Consider the following 19,341-nt stretch of genomic DNA (forward strand, 5'->3'; position numbering starts at 1 on the left):
AGGCATGTTTCGTTTTTTTTCCTTGATTCAAACTTGGACACCTGTCATCAGAGGCAACTTTACTAACTGCTTTTCAAACTGCTTCATAAGAGAACATGGAGTAACATTATTCCTGTATCTATTCAGGCAGCTGGCGTCAAATCCCAGGTAATGGCTAACCTTCTATTCAGAAAAAGGTCATAAAGGTAATGGGTAATTTGCTCCATTTAATGGAGAGTAATGGCTCTGGTAGCAAGTTAATATTAAAGTTAATTATCTTAAGTTACTTCATGTATGGCTGTTATTTTAGCTGTTTTTAATTTGCAGAGGGAGTTGAAATGTGGCAGCATGTTTTAAAATGAGGGCCATCTATCCACTTTCTGCTCTGTATCTTCCCTCCCTTGTACGAGCTATATAGTTGGCACTTCAATCTTTTTTATCAAGAATTATTTTTCTTTTTTTTTTTTTTTTTGCATTGTGTCATCTAAAGGAAATGTGTAAACATTCTGAAAAAATGTGAGATAACTCTGCTTTCATAATCCACTCATGAAAAGTGAATTTAATCTTGATAATGTCCAACACAAACAATGACAAACACAACAAACAGATAATCTCCAGGCTAGCTCCTGATAGATTAAACATGCAGAAAGTGATAACACCAGCATGTCAACACTGTCATTATAAGCACTTGAATAAGCATCTAATCTGTATTGTTTCAGTAAATAGCTAGATGTGAACATATCAGTTTGACTGTTGTAACAACCTTCCAAAACATGTTTTAATTGGGCAACATTTTTTAGTTCTTAAAACGTAAGCCCAGAGAAATCCTCAGGAAAAAAACCCAGACATATCAAAGCTGCTGTGAAAACTGTATCTCCGTCTTCTTTAGATGCGGCTTCTGTATTGTCAGCACAGATAAGATGAATCCAGGAGGACTTGTTCTTCCCTCTGGATAAGTCTAAATAGAGCAGAATATGACACAAATGTAGAGATGAAATATTCCATTTCTGTCCCATTAGCTGTCATTCTTACCTGAATATTTGAAATTATTCTGCCTGACCTGTCAGTACGGCGTACAATGGTAGGAGCAGATAGCGTCTGCACGGAGACGCAGGAATCTTTGTTCAAAGTTTTAAATGTTACCACTTATCGGGTGGGGAAATTGTAAGGCTTTTATAATGGAGAAAATGACATGTCCTGTCGTGCAGCATTGATGTCTTTATTACTTGTTAGTGGGGGTTGTTATGTGTTATGGGTTTGCAGCGAATCGTGTTGCTATGATATTTATTTTGGGTGGTAAATGGCAGTCTCTGCCTGTATTTTTGAAAGATGCTCCTTAATGCTGCACTAAACTATATATATATATCTTTTTGTAAAATCAGACAACATAGATATTTAAGGCTATATTTTAAAAGATCTACATCTAGTTCTATTGTGTATGAATTGTATTTAATTTGCCTTTATTTAGTTTATTCAGAGAAATTGCATCCTTTGGCACACAATGCCTGGTTGTGCTCCAGCCATCCCACCACCCTTAACAGGATGAAGCAGACGCAATTACAGTCTGTCCTTATCTGTGTTTTTATGCCTCTGCATATCTCGCGTAGCTCTCTGGGAGACTGGTGTTCCTTGAAATTTCAGCCCTGCATGCATGCCCAGAGTGCTTTGTCCAACTGTGCAGCACAGGGGAGACTGTGTTTGACGGCTTGTCTCAATATTTAATTATCCACAGCTGCAACAGTGCAAATATGCAGTGTCTGCATATGTGACTATGCTTTTCTCGCTTTTCTTTTATATATATATAAACATACACATAAAGATCATGCTTGTGCCCTTTGCATACTGCAATGCTGCGATGATGTATCCATTTAATTTAAACCACATTTGCACAACCGAAGAGACATTAATTTCTTCTTTTACCCATTTCTTTTTCCTTGCCAGACATGTACGATGACTGTGTGGCTCACAATATTTGCTTGAAGCTAAAGGATTGGGCCCAGCTACTTGCACTGTTTGGAAAAAACATCCCAAAGTTCCTAATGTGCCTTTAGGCAGTCCTGAATTACTTCTGGAAAGGAGCATTTTCTCTCTTCTTGTGCTGGATAATGACTTGTGTCTGACATTTGCAAAAGCTTCTGCTTCGAACTGGTTTGTAACAGTATCTGGGATAATTTGAAAAGTTAAATCAGAAATGCCTAAAGAGGCTGTAAATGCATCCTGAAATTAGGAGCGTAGATCTATTTTTGTAACAGTGATGAACAGGCATATATTTAAGTCTGCAAAGCTTGACAGCAGTGTAGAGAAAGCTGCATTGGAGACACAGCTTCATTAGCAGCTTATCGCGTGTGAGCACTAGGGTTGCAATGCACTTCATTACAGTAGCTTTGTATTTTAAGCATTTTTTCAAGGCTGATTTCAAACGGTCTGCTAGGAAGCAACTATGACTGAACAGTTCAGAACTCAAATACACACGAGTCTATTTCTTGCTCTCATGTCATGTTTATTTAGAAAGGCCCTTTTCTAAATGTCGCATGCTGAGACTGTGAAAGGTTTGTGCCTGAATATTCTGCACTCCCTTGGACTGTGGGGATCAATACCGTGGTGACGCTTCAGGCAGAGAGTCCCGCATAGGCAGAAAAAAATTCTTCTGGTCTAATTAGCAAGAAGTCCATCAGTGTCTCTGATGTCTCCCCCAGGAAAATACATCAAAACCAACAAATCACCCCCTCTGTGGAGATGCTAAAAAAAAAAAATTCAATTGTTCAATCACTTCATTCCCGTGACTGCAGGGCTGAGCCTGACAATGACTGAAAAGATGGTAAGCTGCCTCATGCTTGTGGCTGTGTTCTCGTCTACTTGGAGAATGAAAAAGAAGCAGTAAAATGTCAGAAAAAAGTCAAAACATTTTCATCCTGTCCCTTTATGCTCTTTTATATTTATGAAGTCTGCCATTCGAACCACGTTGCGAAACTGTGATTGTGGGTGACAATATCTTGTTTCTGTTTTTTCTAAAGCCCAAATAAAACTGATAAATGGACAAACAAGGGATTTTGTCATAAAGCATGAATTCAAAAAATGATTAGAGTTACTGGATGAAAAGCCTGAGGCTGGTAGATGGTCAGTCTGGTATGGTGGCATTTTTGAGGCCGGTTAATTCAAAGTACTCTGCCAGCAGATTAGACGGGGTGGATTATCTGTTGGCATTTTTTGAGTCTCAAGCAAGAATCACAGCCAGCATGGTCCAAGAGAGCGTCACACAAAGAACTTTGAGTCCAAGGGAATGGGACCACAAAGACTTAGCTAAATGTCAGAATGCTTGTCTTGCATTCTTAGCCAGTTTTAATCTCTATTGTTGTTGTGACTTGTGTTCTCTTTTGTCTAAACAAAGCGGAAAAACACAATGGGTGTGTCGGCGCAGAAAATGCAGCAGAGAAGTAGAAAACTACTGTAAGAAAAAGTACCAGCACCGTCGGATATCTGCCACTGGACAGTTGCTGCTAAGCGTTTAATCTCTCACGCTTGGAGAATACAAACAATCTTGTAATCGTCCCCGACCTTGACACGAACGGCGAGGTGGTGAGGGAGATGGGCTGCTTTGCATTTCCCACAGATGCTTTACCGAGACACGCAGAACAATTAGTAAACTGGATAAAGAGGAAATGAGTCTGCCTTCTTCCAATCTCACTCGCGCTCCCTTTGGGGTAGTTACTTGGCACCCCCCCCCCCCCCCCCCCCCAAAGCACAGTTTCCATTGACACAAGTACTTATCATAAAGTAGAGCTGTGTTAAATCAAATGTACGTAGCTGTAGGCTGTGTCCCCCTGCACTTCCTGATGACACTCTTTTAGTTACAGTTTCTCTGGTTATTAATATGAATTAAAGTTGTATATAGTGGAATAATAAAGTAAAAACTTTACGAAAAAGGTTTTCCATCAAGTTTTAAATGGAAAAATTAGCATTTCTACCGATCGGACAAATACAAATAAAAATGTGTGTTTGTATTTTCATTGGTGTGTGTCAATATCTATATTAATGATGTTAACATTGGAACCAAATTGAATTGGAAGCTTTTTGTGTATGTGCCTGTTTGTGTGCGCGCCAGCAGACCCACAAATTGCCTTTATGTTATCACAGGACTTTTGTCCTCCGACAACAGAGCGTTACCTCTGTTATTGAATATGCTGTGAGGTGAGAAATAATTATGGCACAGGAAAATTCTATTCTATTTCAGCAGTTTGATTATAGGAGTTGAAAACCCAGCCAGTTTGGTTTTTAGCTTTATTCCACGGAGGGATAATAAGCCTCAACCCTTCTCGCCATCTTAACCCACTGAACTTAAAACGGAATGAACACAATGGCCACTAAGCCCCTCTGGGACATGTATTTATTTCCTTGTAATTGTCAAGCGCTCTTCAGTGTCTCCTAAATTCAATGCGGTATTAGAGGCAGCAAAACAAGCATTGGTGGAGAATATTCTCAAAGCGGAGTTTCGTTTTTATCATTTTCTAACTTTTCCCTTTTTGCTTTGACACTGAGGCTTCATGCAATGATTGGCGATTTTTTGTTTTTTTTCCTCTCATAATGTGTTCCAGCCAGCAGTCATCTCCTTTGTGTTTGTTCTGGTTTCCATGGCAGATCGCAGTGCTTGTTAACATCAAAGGTAAATACAAAGGGCAGACGGGTATGCTTGAGATTTTGAGAGAAGAAATATGCCCAAAACTCAACACTCACAATTAGTTTGTTTGCTCTCAGAATGTTAAAACACTCGAGCTAACGATGACTTCACAGTGCTTCATGGCGAAATGGACACTGGGAAACATTGTCAGCACTCTTTAAAATAAAGTATAAATGCAATATTTTATTGTTTTGCACTTACTTGAAACACACAGGTGTTTTAAATGTAAAGGAAAGAATACTGAGGGTTTTCCTTTTGCCCAAAGGCGTGCAATCCTCACATCACGGCAACAAAGAAAGGTGCCGGTCAAGTTTGTGAAGTCAGGAGTGATAAATCCAAGGTGGAGTATCTGGCTGGATCAGCAGCTTTTTGACCAGCTTTAAGTGCAAATAGATTGAATCAGGGGGAAAAACAAGGTGCCCCAGTCAGTCAGCGGTTTTGATGGAAATGCTTGTGTATAAGGGGCAGCAGCTGACAGCAGCTCAGACTCTACGTATCAAAGGACTTTTTCATTTTTACATATTTGTTTTGATCAAAAGGGTTTATTTTTGCATTCCTTTTTTATATTCAAGTATACCTTTGTGTTTATGCAAATCTGCACATGTATGTGTGAAGGTATGCATAGTGTTGGCACATGCTGTCACTCTGGGGGGTGTTCTAATTTTAGTCATCACTGTAAATCGTAAATATTCTGCTATAGTTTAGACTCTTTATGCATTTTTTGCACAAAATACATGGTTTTAACTGACTGAGATGAATGCATTTGTAATGCTAATTTTCAACACACTGTCAATTAAGGAATAAGAACTCACATTCTTCCTATTGACCCCAAGTACCTGAGGTTCTCCACTTTCCTCGCCACTGCTTCCTGTAACTTCAGCGTTCCACTTGAGTTCCTCTCATTCACACACTCTGTCTTGCCGCAGCTGACCTTCATCCTTTTTGCCAAAGCAAACCTCCACTTTTACTGCTCTTGCTGCAGATGACAATCTCATCTCTGCATATCTCCCTTGTTCTTAAAAATGGGTAGCAGGACACTTCTCCTTCTTTCCTTAGGCACCCTCTCACTCTCCAAGGTCTTGTTAACCGGCCCGGTCAGAAACTCCCCTGCCACAAAAACTATTCCAATGTTGTCGGGACCAACAGCAGTCTCACTCTTCATTATTTACAGTGCTTCCCTCACTTTGTTACTGATCTCTGTTACTTCCTGTTTCACCACAGCCACACCTTCTCCTCTGTGCTCTCAAATATATTTTCCCTCAATAAATAGCTCTTCAAAGTTGTCCTTCTACTTTTCCATCACATTTATGTGAAACCTTTAAACACGTTTCCGTCTCTGTCCTTGATCACCCTAACCTGCCACACTTCCTTCCATCTATGTTTCTCTGTCTAGACAACCTGTACAGATCCACCTTTCCTTTGTCTTCAACCTGTCATAGTAGTCCTTATAAGCCCTTTGTTTTACATTTCCCCTTTCACCTTTTGCTGATTTTTTTTTTTCCACCTCCTTTTCTGCTTCTTCATTCCAGCTGACACACAAAGTCGTGTCCTTAGATTTCCTGATCAATTTAGCTGTTGCTCTCTGGTCATGTAAGGAAACCTCCTGATCTCCAAAAACTCTGTTTCCGCTCCTCCCTAAAAGCCACACAGCACTTTTCCTGTTTCCACCACTTCCACCTCTTGGTCCTCTGTTCTGTCTTTGGTGTTGAGGAAGAAGTCATTCTACACACACCACCATCCAATCCAACCATCTCTTTCAGATTGCAATGCCAAAAGATGTAATCAACCTGTGTGCTTCTCCGGTCTGATGTCACCTATGGTCCTCCTCTTTTCTAGAAAAATGTGTTCACCACTGCTATTTCAATTCTTTTAGCTAAGTCCACCACCTTCCTTCTGCATTTTCCCATTTTTTCTGCCCCAAGCACCATTTGACCCCTCTTTACCTCTAGGATCTCTTACTCTATGTCCATCCCTCCATGATAGAGCAGATTAAAGCTCCTCCCAATTTATGAGCCTTAACTTGGGCCACAACCGATCTGGTATAAAAGTTCTGATTCCCATAAGTGCTTTGGCTTTGGTTTAACATTGGATGTCCTTCCTGCCACAACCCTCTACGTTTACTTGGACTTGAAACCAACACAAAACAACCACAAAATGATGCTCCCTTTTAGTTACATGTTAATTCAGTAGTAATAAATAGTTCATTTCTGTTGAAAGAAATGTGAAATTCTTGGGTACCTTATGGCATTTTGGCTTAACTTTTGTCTCAGGCTTTGGGACATTTCTATTAAAATAAACTGGTAAAAGAAGAACTTTCTTGTGTTGTCCTGTTTTTCTTAATTGCTTGCATGTATTTATTATATTAAAATCCTTCCTTTTTTTTCCTTTTTTTTTTTACTCTCCCAGCTCCTTCTGATCCAGATGGAGACCCGTGTCGGAGAACCAACTGTGGTCGCGGTCGACAGTGTGTTGTGATGGCAGAAACTGGCCGAGCTGAGTGCGTTTGCCAGGAACACTGCCGGCCCTCCTTTGTACCAGTGTGTGGTTCAGATGGCAGGTTCTATGAAAACCACTGTGAGGTGTACCGCACTGCCTGTCTGGAAAGGAGACGGATCTATGTGGTACACAGCAAAGACTGCTTCTTCAAAGGTAGGTTGTCCAACGCTGCACCAGCTCAGGAGCAAGATGCACTGGGGTAATTCTAATCAGTGGGGTATAAAGAACTTTGTAAACTTAATTTATTGATAAGAATGTGTTCAGCTTATTGACTAACATAATTGCTGTCTTTAGGTATTTTTTAAAGAACCACTTTGATGAAAATTGTGTTTTTGTTTTTTTCTCATGATGGACATATTTGAAGAAAGTTTAGCTGAAATTTGCATTTCTGAGCATTTCTTTATTCAAATCATTGTGAATCAGAAGCAGACGGGAAAAAAAAACGTTTGAAAAAGAGCTTATCTGTGACATAGACAAAACAGGAGGTGGGCCACAAGCTTCCTGCTCTGAGCCCTCAACAATGAAAGGGAAAAGAGGCACATTTCCAAGTTCTGAACTAGTGCTGCTCTGCAGAAATTATGTCATAAAAAAACAACTTTGGCAAAAAAATGGCATAATCATAGTAGACCACTGGGAACCCTTTTAAAATAAGTTTAAAGATGCTCGAAGTGGTTCTTTAAAAGTTTGATGAACAAATGAGTATACTCTTACATTTCTTTTAACTTCAAACTTTACTTTAATTAACTGTTTTCTTTATATATAAAATTAATCTGCAGACATGTCATACTGGATTCCACCTTGGTTCTGGTAAACCCACTTAAAGTTTTAAAATAAATTTGAGGAACATGTTCAAAACAGGGCTGCACGGTGGCGCAGTGGTTAGCGCTCTTGCCTCACAGCAAGAAGGCCCCCGGTTCAAGTCCCGGCTGGGGGACCTGAACCAGAACATCAATGGGGACCTTTCTGTGTAGAGTTTGCATGTTCTCCCCATGCATGCGTGGGTTTTCTCCGGGATCTCCGGCTTCCTCCCACCGTCCAAAAACATGCTACATAGGTTGATTGGCAACTCTAAATTGTCCATAGGTGTGACTGTGAGAGTGAATGGATGTGTGATTGAGGATATTCTACCCTGCGACAGACTGGCGACCTGTCCAGGGTGTCCCCTGCCTACGCCCAAGTGGCCGGGATAGGCCCCGGCAAACCCGTGACCCCGAAAGGGAATAAACGGTTAAGAAGATGAATGAATGAATGTTCAAAACAATTGTCTTGTCTAACAACATTGAGTTTTGTGAATCCATGACAGCATTTTTAGTTTTTTTATTGGTCTAACATCACCCTGACCTTTTTCTGCTAACAAAGTTTCAACTAGTCAAAACTTGACTCCATAACTACTTAACCTGGTTTGCAGTGTACAGCAGTCAGTCACACACACACACACACACACACACACACACACACACACACACAGTTTCACTCTCCCTATTGAACTTAGTTCAAAAACCAACATTTCATGTTGAAATGATGTTAGTTTTGTGTTATAAAATAAAATCAGCTTGTTTGCGTTGTGTTTACCCTATGAGGCTTAAATGTATTTAAAAAACCTTTTGATTTTCCAAAGACATAATCTGGAAGTCTTCAGGTTCTGCAGTGGAGCTGTTGTTGCACGGCAACACAAACGCCACTATGATATTGAACTTTAGCTGTTTCTTTGATGTCTCTGAATCACAGACACTAATGCAGGTTAATGCTTTGAAGCTTATTGAAAGGACAAATTGCACTCAAATGATCCTCTGATGCCTTTGACACTGCATGAGCTGTTTTCAAAGTAATATTGGCGCCTTGCTTTGGTACAGTATGGACACATTTCAGTAGAAAGATGCAGAAAACAAAAGCTATTGTTTTGTAGAGTTGCAGCCTCAAGCACCTTTTCAGGTTTGGGTATAGTGTGGAATCTGTGGATCACAAGTTTGTTTGGGAGAAATAATTATTGCACAAAATAATGAAACTTTTGCCATTTTAGCAAAATGCCTGACTTTTCTGTTGAAACAAGGATCTTTGTCATTTATGGAGGCAGTGAAAAATGTCTTTGAAGTTTCCGTACTTTTAAAGGCTAGTTTTTATTTGAGGAGTGTGCAGTAGCTTTGTTTTAATGTAATACTTTTCAAGGCTCCTTCTCTTTCTGTCTCTTAATTTTTTCATAAGTATCTTACCAGACATAACTTTCTACTGGGTTATTGTGGATCACCAGAACTCTGCGGGCTTAGTCCTTGACTTTTTCATTCTTAGCATACCTAACTTTATAAAACAAAAAACAACTCACTAACTTTATTTTTATTTTTATTTAATTCTTATTGGGAGATTCTTCATTTTTAAACCAATATTGGGAACATCTTGGTTTCTTATAAAGTCCAGTGAATATTAGACATGAATAAAATATTGCAGCTTTTGCATTTAGTATCACACTTGGATGAAAGAATTCCTTTCAAACATCATCAACCGTATGCGGCCCATTTTAAGGTGTTAGTGTTTTAAGTGTTTTAAGCTTTTATGTAATCATAATCTTTGCTTATGCGTAAATAAAAATAAAATAAATGGTGCACTTTGCATAAAGGAAATATGTTATGAACCAATATTTGGTCTTCTAGTTGAGCAGCTGTCAGCTGCCTTTTGGTTAGTTGGTGGTTGTTTGTGTCCTTGGACAAGGAGCCCATTAACCTGAATTAAACTGTAAGGAGTGTGTAAGTTGCTTTAATTCTAAGTGTTTACTTTGCTCAATAACTAGATGTAACTGTTGATGATCAGTGTTATTTACGTCCAGAATTCCCGGCAGATTTTACTTCAAAACATTAAAAATAACAAGAGAAAATGTTTTAAGGTTTCATTCCACAAACTGTGTCCGCTGATGGCAAAAGCTGTAAAACTATCATGAAAAAACTGTGAGCACTCTTGTGTTTTTTTCCTCCAGAAGTTTACATCCTATAATATTCTAAATAGAACCAAAATATCCCATTTCTAGCCCTTCATATGGTTCATATTGACTATGATATTATTTGCAGATGGTCTAATATCACTTGTAGGAGATAATGTAGATCAGGGGCCCCAAATCCAGGCCTTGAGGACCAGTGTCCTACATGTTTTCCAACCAACCTGCCATTGCAGCTCCTTTTTGCTTAAACACATCCGATCCAGCTGATCAGCATCAAAAAGGCAGGAATTCTGGAAAACCAGCAGGACACCGGCCCTCAGGCTTGGATTTGAGGACCCCTGGTTTAGATAAACTGTTAGCAACTCCAGCCGCTAAAGGCCATTGTTCATGTGGCTTCTGGAAATTCCTTGGTCAACCTACTGCTAATCACCTGGATCAGACGTGTCCTACCATTAAGATACTGCAGTCCCAATTGCTATTCATTTTTTGTGATGCAATTTTGAGAGCAATGTGCTCCTGTTGATGAATATTTTTTCTATTCTCTATCAATATCCCACAGCTGCAGTGACAAACTGTCAACTTCTTTTTTCTAAACCCACATAATAAATTTTTTTTTTTTTTGTGGATAAATTTAGCTTCACATTTCAAGGATAGATTTGCTTTCAGGTTTGAAAAATTGTGTTGTTCTGCTGTGATAGCCTGTTTACTCAGCTGAGGGACTCGACCAAAGCCACAATATAGTGACCATTTCAGCAAACTTTTGTTTCATGACATCTGGACTATTTACTCGGTATGGCCCCTCTATGACACTAAAGTTAAAGTTAAAGTCCCATCATCTGTCACACACCTAGGTTTCAAGCAGGGAGGCGTTGGGTCCCATTTTTAGAGTCTTTGGTATGACTCGGCCTGGCTTTGAACTCACAACCTTCCAGTCACAGGGCGGACACTCTACTACAATGCCGCTGAGCTGACACTATGCTTTGGTCACATTCCTGTCAAATGTGTCTGTACTGCTTTTTATTTCAGAGCTCCACAATGTTGTTTGTGCCATTAATGAATGAATAAGTAGATATTTACAACCTCATTTCTCACCTTTTTTTTTCTTTTTTAAGCTCTTTCAGGCAGAATGAAGCAATGACACTGCAGAGCACTTATCTTCAATAGTTTAACTAAGTGGGCTTTTGATGCACAAACCGTGTGATGTCTCACAGCTCCGTATAATGAATAGTTATGCAGTCAATAAACCCAAGATGCAATTCAAGGTAGAGCAGGCTAAATAGATGAATTCAGATACTATGCATGAGTTTCTTAAAGATAAAACATTGTTATAATTAATTCAATCCCTGCAGGACCACTGCTAGGGGGTGCAGCACAGCTCTGGCATGCTTTGCACTAAAAAACGTTCCTCAAATACATGATTGCAGATGGTGTTTATTTATTCTTTCACTCCTGTAGGCTTTTCCAAATAAGTCACAGGTGTCTTGAGAAGTGCCTCGTTTTGTGTTCACAACTAGTCACCTAGGATGTGTGTACATTCTTAACAAACAGCAAAATGAAAACTTTTGCACCTGCAGGATTCACATTTTAGTTTACTTAACCATCTATGGTGGAAAAATGGGTGTATTACAACTGCATTTTATCAAGGCCTTTAGTAAAAAACGTATTATTTCAGTCAAATAATGTTTTATTTTTACTTTTTTATCACTTAAAACGTTTAAACTAGCTTAAACAATATTGTTTATTTGATGTCATTTTATTTACAGTGCATTTGTCAATAAAATGCCCAAAATGACTCGATCATATCTCACCTTTTCCCTTTTCTTCCTAACTTTTTCTCTGCTTTTTCTCACGTCCTTGTATTTTTAGTGTCTGTTGTTATGTCATCACTCATACTGAATGGAAAACAAGTTCAATTCAGAGGAAAAAATGGATATTTTATGTGGCATTTCATTCTTAAAATCTAGGGCAGGGCTGCTCAACTCTAGAATTCATTCTTGTGCTGCAGTTATTTTGGCTCACCTGAATCTGGTGTCTTCATTCATTCAAAACCTGCTTTTGAACAGGAAAGATCCATAATCAATGATTTGACCTAGAAGTAACTTTATACTTGGAAAATGGACATGTAATTCAGAAATATAAAAAAAGATAACGTGTGGCTCGATGTTCTTCGGCAGAGAAAATACTGGATCATGTTTAGCGTTTGCAGCAGGGATGTTCAATGAGGGGAGGGGAGCCAATGCCACACCTGCCATCCAAAGATCTATACTAATAAAGAGAAAATATAAATGCAATTTATATGTATGACTTTTTTAAATTTTAATAATTTTTTTTCTCAAAATCATTGTATTTTGCACGTTTTCTGTTCAATAACAGCGTAGGCTGCAAGGTAAAGGCAGCACCTAGCTCCGCCTTTAGCTTAAGCAGCGTGTATGCTAATAATGCAATGCTTTATTTAAAATGCTATTACGTTCTTAACATTGTATTTACATGCTCATTTTCAATTTAATAGCACATTTATTTCAACGTTGTCAGTTGTCTAGTGTTTGGAACTGATATAAAGTTGTACTGAAAAGACACGAAGTGTGGCTGGCAAGGAAGAATACGCCTGTGAGCTCAGGTTTGTTATTCAGTTGTTGATGCAATTCAATTTTATTTATATGGCCCAATTACAAAACAGTTGATAACAAAGTTTAGTAGGTGTGCGTGGGTGTGTTAAAATTCCTTCACTACTCACTACAGGCAATTCGCCATTTAGTTAGGATGTCATTGTGAATCAACAATTTCAAAAACCAATGCCTTGAAAATTTCCCAGAAGTCTGCAAAGAACTAGAGTTCATTCATTCTCACTAGGGTGAATGTAGACCAAAATTCATTGTGTTGGAAGTATTTAAATGTGTTTTGCTATACTTCAAACACGTTTTCGTTAACAGAACTCAGGCAATTTCTAAATAGCCCTTTAAAGATTTTCATATTTATCAAGTTTTTACTTTGGCAAATGAGAGTGGAAAAAAGTGTCCAAATTACATAAAAATCCAGGGAACTAGATAGTCTTTCACCCTGTAGTCTTTAGGAGCTAGGAAGTTGTGAGGGAATCCATACATTAACCCTTTATTTTATTTTGCTCTAACTGCAAAAGATGCCTGGAATATAATTTAAAAATGTCATTAACATTCATCATTATCGTTAAAAATCATGGATGACCAACGCCTGACCTACACATCTTCAAAGAGACTCGGAGACTTCTACAAGATAAAGAAAACTCTGACACCACATTGAAGCAGATTTTTGTCCAGAAGGAGAAGCTTCACCTAAAAGTGAAGGTTTGACCAGTGTGTCAATTTTGTGTGCGTGTGTGCGCCTGTGCGTGTGTTTGTGTTTCTGTCTATAACATTCACCTTGGATTTTTTGGGGGGAGTTATTCTGAACCACTAAACATGTAACATTGACTTGTTCTAATATGAAGTTGCAGTGTGTTTGGAAAGGATACTGTGAGAAATGAAACACAGTCAGCAATTGGAAAAGATATTGGGTTTGTATATTTGTAGATCTAAAAAAGTTGGTGCCTCACCAGCCACAAACCTCAACACATGTCCCTGGCTTAAACCATGTTATCTATACCCTGTGGCCCTGGTTCTGTACCCTATACCTGAGCTTTTAAGGGTTGAGGACTATAGTGTATGCTGACTTCAACCATTCCAGAATCTGCATACTTTGGATCACAGTGGGATTTTAAATAATACATTTCAGGAAAAATTACTTGTATAGTTGTTTCCAAATTCAGATTATTCATTAATATGGCCTATGGAGGAATCACTTGACAGTTAAAATGCTTAGCCTGCTCATCCTAAACTTTGATCAACATATAAAGTACACACTTAGAAAATACATCTTGCTTTGATGTGCCATGACTTTGCTAATGTCTAGCGTATCATATTTCTCAACATCTATTTTACGATACTTTATTTTTTGGGCAAAAATGTACATAAACTTTGTTTGTATCTTGTTTTTACTGTACCTTCTTCCTTCTTGGTTGTCTTTTTTTTCCTTGATTCTTCTGAGTTGGGATTGCAGTTTCTATGATGAATCAGAATTTTTTATATGATCTTCAAAGACAAAACTGACCTTTGGGAGGAAAGAGTTGCTCACCTTTGGGTTTATTTTTTCCCCGTTTAACTTTTTTTTTCTTTGTATTTTTTACCTCAGGCAGTTGGCAACAATGACATGCTTGGATTTAAACTACAATAGACCCTAATGGAGACAAAAGCATTGTTGCCAAGTTGAAGGACTATAGGAGCTATCGGTTGTCAACCACCTACAGACTTTGATCTAGAGAGAAAACTGGTCTTTTCTGACTTTGCCGGATTTGTGTACTGAAAGTGTGCAGGTTTTTTTTCATGTCTTTGGCTGATGGCAGAGGTGAAGGGCATAAATAATAACAATAAACCTCTGGATGAAGGTTTTTATTTGAATGACGTCCGTGGCATTTGGAGACTTTGTTGTTGATCCATTAATCCAAAGACAATTAGATCCTAAAAGAGGATGAAGGTATTTAAATATCTATAGAAAATATGTTTTATGCAGCTAAATGCATTAATATGTTGGAAACCAACAAAAAAAGAATAAAGAAGGTTTCCATTTTTTTGTACCTTAACACGATTTTATTTTTTATACTTTTTTGATCATTTTAAGTATTCCACTCACAAATCAGTAACTACAGAACCTGAAAACCAAAAAATTACATTGCAGATCACCCTAAAAAAGACAAAAAATGTAATATTCCTTGATATTCTGTCTTTCTAAATGAACACCATGGATGTTATAAATTCCATTTGCAGATTTAAAAATCTATTTTTTTCATTAATCAGGTTTCTAATTTGCAAAATTAGCATCACAATATCAGATGTTTTCCATCTTATCCTGTGAAGAGTGCTGGGAAGTGAGCCGTACCACTTCTGATCCTGCCTTTGATTACAACCCTGCAAATTCAGACCCACCCAAGTTGATTAATTGCTTTCATCTTCTTGATGAATAGGAAGCTTGCAGCAAAGGCAGTCCAAAGAGATCTGTGCTTCCATTGGGGATCTGCAGTGCACTCAGCCAGGGGGTCTTTAGTGTACCGGGTATAACTGCTTCATTAAGTATAAGGATCCAACTGGCAATATTTGGTTGGAGACCTGCCGACCTTCAGATTTCATAGGCAATATAGCTTAATTTTAGCATTTAATCTGTTTTTTCCATCTAGACTTGTGCTGGTACATGCATCCATTAATTACATGATAAAAAATAACATTTTTCTATTAAATAAAAAGACAGCCTAGGTATCCATTTTAATTGAACTAAAAGCTGTGCAGTCGAGTTGGCATATGTTTGCCAGATTTGACATTTATCTTTATTTTCTTCGTCCCAGTTAATGGAGTGTAATTAATTTGCTTCATACTGGCCAAAAATAACCCACATACATTTAAAAATACATTTTCAAAGATCTTTTGTATAAAAGACAGCTAACTAGTAGGGGTTTAACAATTCATTTTAACGACTCAATTTATATAATAATTTGTGGTTAACGACACGATTTTTAGTCTATTGGTTCATTATGAACGAACGGATTTGATTTGATTTACTGACTTAAGATGGATCCAGGACATCTTTAGATAAAACATCAAACAGTGTGACTCAGAGATGAATACCTGGTACTGAACAGTGCAGGGGACGTTTTCCAGATTCCTTGTATTTCTTGCAAGATAATGAGTTTAAATTAAATAGGTGTACAAAAAAAAACAAGTAAAAAAGAATTGATGGCAAATCCATTCACATTTTATTTTCATAAAGTTCAGCTCACTGTTATTTTTCCACATCAGCATGATCTTAAGGGAACATTACCAGAACCTTCTACCACTCTGTTTGGTCACATCTTTGCTAGATTTCAATGTTTCCACTTATTGGACTGGAATGATGGCTTGATCATTATCTGCTGCCATCACGTGCATGTTGTCCGCTGTGATGCACTTGGTCGTTTTTATGTTATAGTAAAATAAATCTACCATGCATCAATCCAAATGTTTTTTTCATTGTCAACTTAATCAATTACTTTCAATTTTGTACAATTTTACAGCAGCGTAGTTTGATTTGATTAACAAATTGTCTCAGACAGATCGACTTGGTTAGATCAAACGATTTATCGACCAATCAATGAATCCTTCCACCGTACTACCTCATCCAAAGAAAATCAAATGCAAATTTTTGCCTCCAAACTTAAAAACTGGTTGTCCCTCTCTTAACAGCAACAACTGCAGTCAAGTATTTATATCAAGTGGCAGTAAGTCTTTAACGTCCCTGTGAACGATTTGTTTTTTTGTTATTTGAGTATTATTATTGCGTCCTTATTTGATTAAAATTTTCAAATGGATTGGCCTGTTTTTTTGTTATACGACAGCGTAGTCAGATCTATGGACTATCTGGACTTTAATTGTCGTATAGAACAAGTAAGGCCTGCATTACTTCTCATCTAGTGGTGTATTTTGTGCCCTGCTAGAAAGGCAGCTAAGGGATGTTGTATTTTTGTCTTCTGTTATGAATAAAGTCATAATTTTTAAGCTGCTTTTTGTTTTCTCATGTTATCTTAAAGGTTGAAATGTTTTCCAGAAACATACAGAAGCTGAATATACTTTTGACAAAAATTAAATAAGTGGCAAAAAGAATTCCACAAATGACAAACAATTGTCTTTTGCATGGCATTCTATTCAAAACTAAGTTTTGGCTATCTTTAACAGACACAATAGGGTAATTATTTACTAAATAACTTCTTTAACCAGTTATTTAATAAATATAAAGCAGACTTTAAACAAATGAATGCATTCATACAATAACCCAAGTCTTCAGCCTTTTCCTCTTTACAAACACCTTTTCATCCATCTGTCATCAGCAGAACTTATGTCATCCACCTCTCACTCTGAAAGCTGCCGTAACCAGTGATTTTTCCTCATCTTTGGCAGTTGTGGTTATTGTGTTAGCCATCGGAGCTGCCCTCATGTGTTTCCCTCGACTCTCGGCGCACCATGGCAGCACTCTGGCCCAGTGTCTTATTGCTCACTAACCCCCTGCTCCCTATGCAGCCATTTACCCTGCATGTCACACACGAACACTGCATTTACAAGGAGGACAAACTTTTGATTTAAGTTCAGGCCCTACAACTTTGGCGACGTACAAAGAAAATGGAAACAAGGCAAAAAGAGAAGGCGATCTTTTGTGACAGAGCCTGGAGAATGGTGTCTGTTACTATATGAAGAATAATCTCGTGCTAGAAAAAGGATTCAAAGTTATATTTGCTTTAATTTCTCAAGAGGGAGTTGTTTCCAAATTTGAGTACATTCAGTGTTTATTTCTGCAAGTACTCTTAGCAGAAGTACTTTAGTTGAGTGCCTTTGATCCACTAAATCTTGATGTAAAGTATCATCAGCTCCTAACATGTTTAAGAAAGGCTAGTCCATCTCAAAAACCAAACACTCCTAAAACAAAACACTCGGTAGACCTGCTTTGACAGCCTTTTGTTTGTCTGTTAACAATGAACTAATCCACTCTCTTTTTTGCCTCACTCTTGCCAATTTACTTTCTCAGTATTCATTGTGAGTTGTGCCTCATTAAATTGATTTCCTTCCAGCAGATTCATTACTTTGGAAATGTTTGCTGCATAAAATGGATGCCCTGTCCCAGATAGAGATGTCCCCCGGTCCAGCACTGGTCCCTTGCCTCATACGCATCAACTTCCCCCGTGGAAAAAAAAAAGAAAAAGAAATCTCCTTTGGTCACTGACATCTCCGACTGTTGTGGAGCTGTAGAGGATTTTTGTCAAGGATACTGCACCAATATAAAACCTAAAAAAAAAAATTTCCCCTTTCAGGCCCAGATAGAACGGTAGGCTGGTGTGGTTAATGAGATTTAAAACGAAGACTGGCATCGCTTTGTTTGTACAAAGATAAAAAATAGACTGATGTTTTATGGGTTTAAGAGCAAAAATAAAAGCATGACGAGCACAATCGTATCTTTTAAAAGAGGATGTTTACTTGTGCATAAGAGATTTGACATGCTTGTCACACTGTTGGCTTTTCATTTCAGCAATGAGCTGTTCTCTGGCCTTTGATGTGTGTTGCACTGACTGGCTCATACCTGAAACGTGAGATACGATTACCACGAGGAAATGACACGCCAGTGGGAATCTAGATGTATTCCTTTTTTTTGGGTCCAAAACGAGCAATCTGCCTACTTTTTTAGTTTGCTTATGATACGAACTGTCTTAATAAAAATGCTGCTTTTTTTTTTTTTTTTAGTTTGAGCCCATATGATCCTTTTTGAACCACACTGTCACTGCATTATTGCCCATTCATTCACACCTTTTTTTTTTAAAGATGATGCATATAAGAAACCAGGAACTAAATTCATTTTATCCATCCTCTTTAATTATGTGCTATTATATCCTCTTATAGGAATTATAATATGATTATAATACAATTCAAAAGACATTGTAGCCCAGAGTTTTTATGACTTTACTTATTCGCTATATTTTTTGTTGAATTTTTCATTAATTTACTTCTTGCCTTGTTTGCTTGTAGAAGCCCTCAGACTTAATGCAGATCTTCTCCTCATGACAACCCTGCTCTGCCCCCTCCTTACAGACTGCTTTCGTCTCCTCTATCTTTCACCCTCATTTTTCACTCGCTGTGGCCCCGATACAGTGCAGACGGGGATTTGAGTGACTTTGTCAAGCTTCTCTCTACATTCCCGGCCTGTGTTAAATTGGTTCAGAGCTTAAGTGGAGTGAAAAAAATAAAAACACAAACAACATCTTGAGGCAAAGTGACCCTGCATTGAAAAAAAAAGTTATATATACCGTAGGCTATGTCCCTGCCAAAGAGACGCACACACACTGACTCACACATTCATCAGTCGTGGCTGAAATGTCAGTGTGGAGCTCTGCACAGTTCCAGCCCTTTTCATACCTAAGGCATCAAATATGGTTGCTTCTGTGATCTGCACACTCTGTCCTTTGGCATTGCTGCAATGATGTAGTTGCAGCATCAAAATGTCTGCAAAATAAAGAAATGACAGATTCTGCCTTTCAACCCAAAGTTAGGAACAGCTTTAGAGAGTACCACAACAGCCGACCTGTGACGTACAAATTGCTTCCTTTCCTGAGGGTACCAGGGCATGTGGAACAGATCGACAAAGGTGAACCTAAATACGACACTTTGCAGGTGATTTCTTGACAAAA

General features: G+C 38.1%; 1 protein-coding gene across 2 annotated transcripts in view; it reads left to right on the forward strand.

Moving 5' to 3' along the window:
• Nucleotides 1-19,341, forward strand: part of fstl4 (follistatin-like 4) — a 192,413-nt gene that overhangs the window by 60,853 nt on the left and 112,219 nt on the right. For both annotated transcript variants that reach the window (XM_011483178.4, XM_078931092.1), the window contains one exon: nucleotides 7,061-7,303. In XM_011483178.4, the coding sequence (XP_011481480.1) occupies nucleotides 7,061-7,303 (243 nt within the window). The remainder of the gene's footprint in view (nucleotides 1-7,060; nucleotides 7,304-19,341) is intronic.

Source organism: Oryzias latipes, chromosome 14 (genome assembly GCF_053564925.1).
Source record: "Oryzias latipes strain Hd-rR chromosome 14, Olatipes_Hd-rR_3.1".
Lineage (NCBI taxonomy): Eukaryota > Metazoa > Chordata > Actinopteri > Beloniformes > Adrianichthyidae > Oryzias > Oryzias latipes.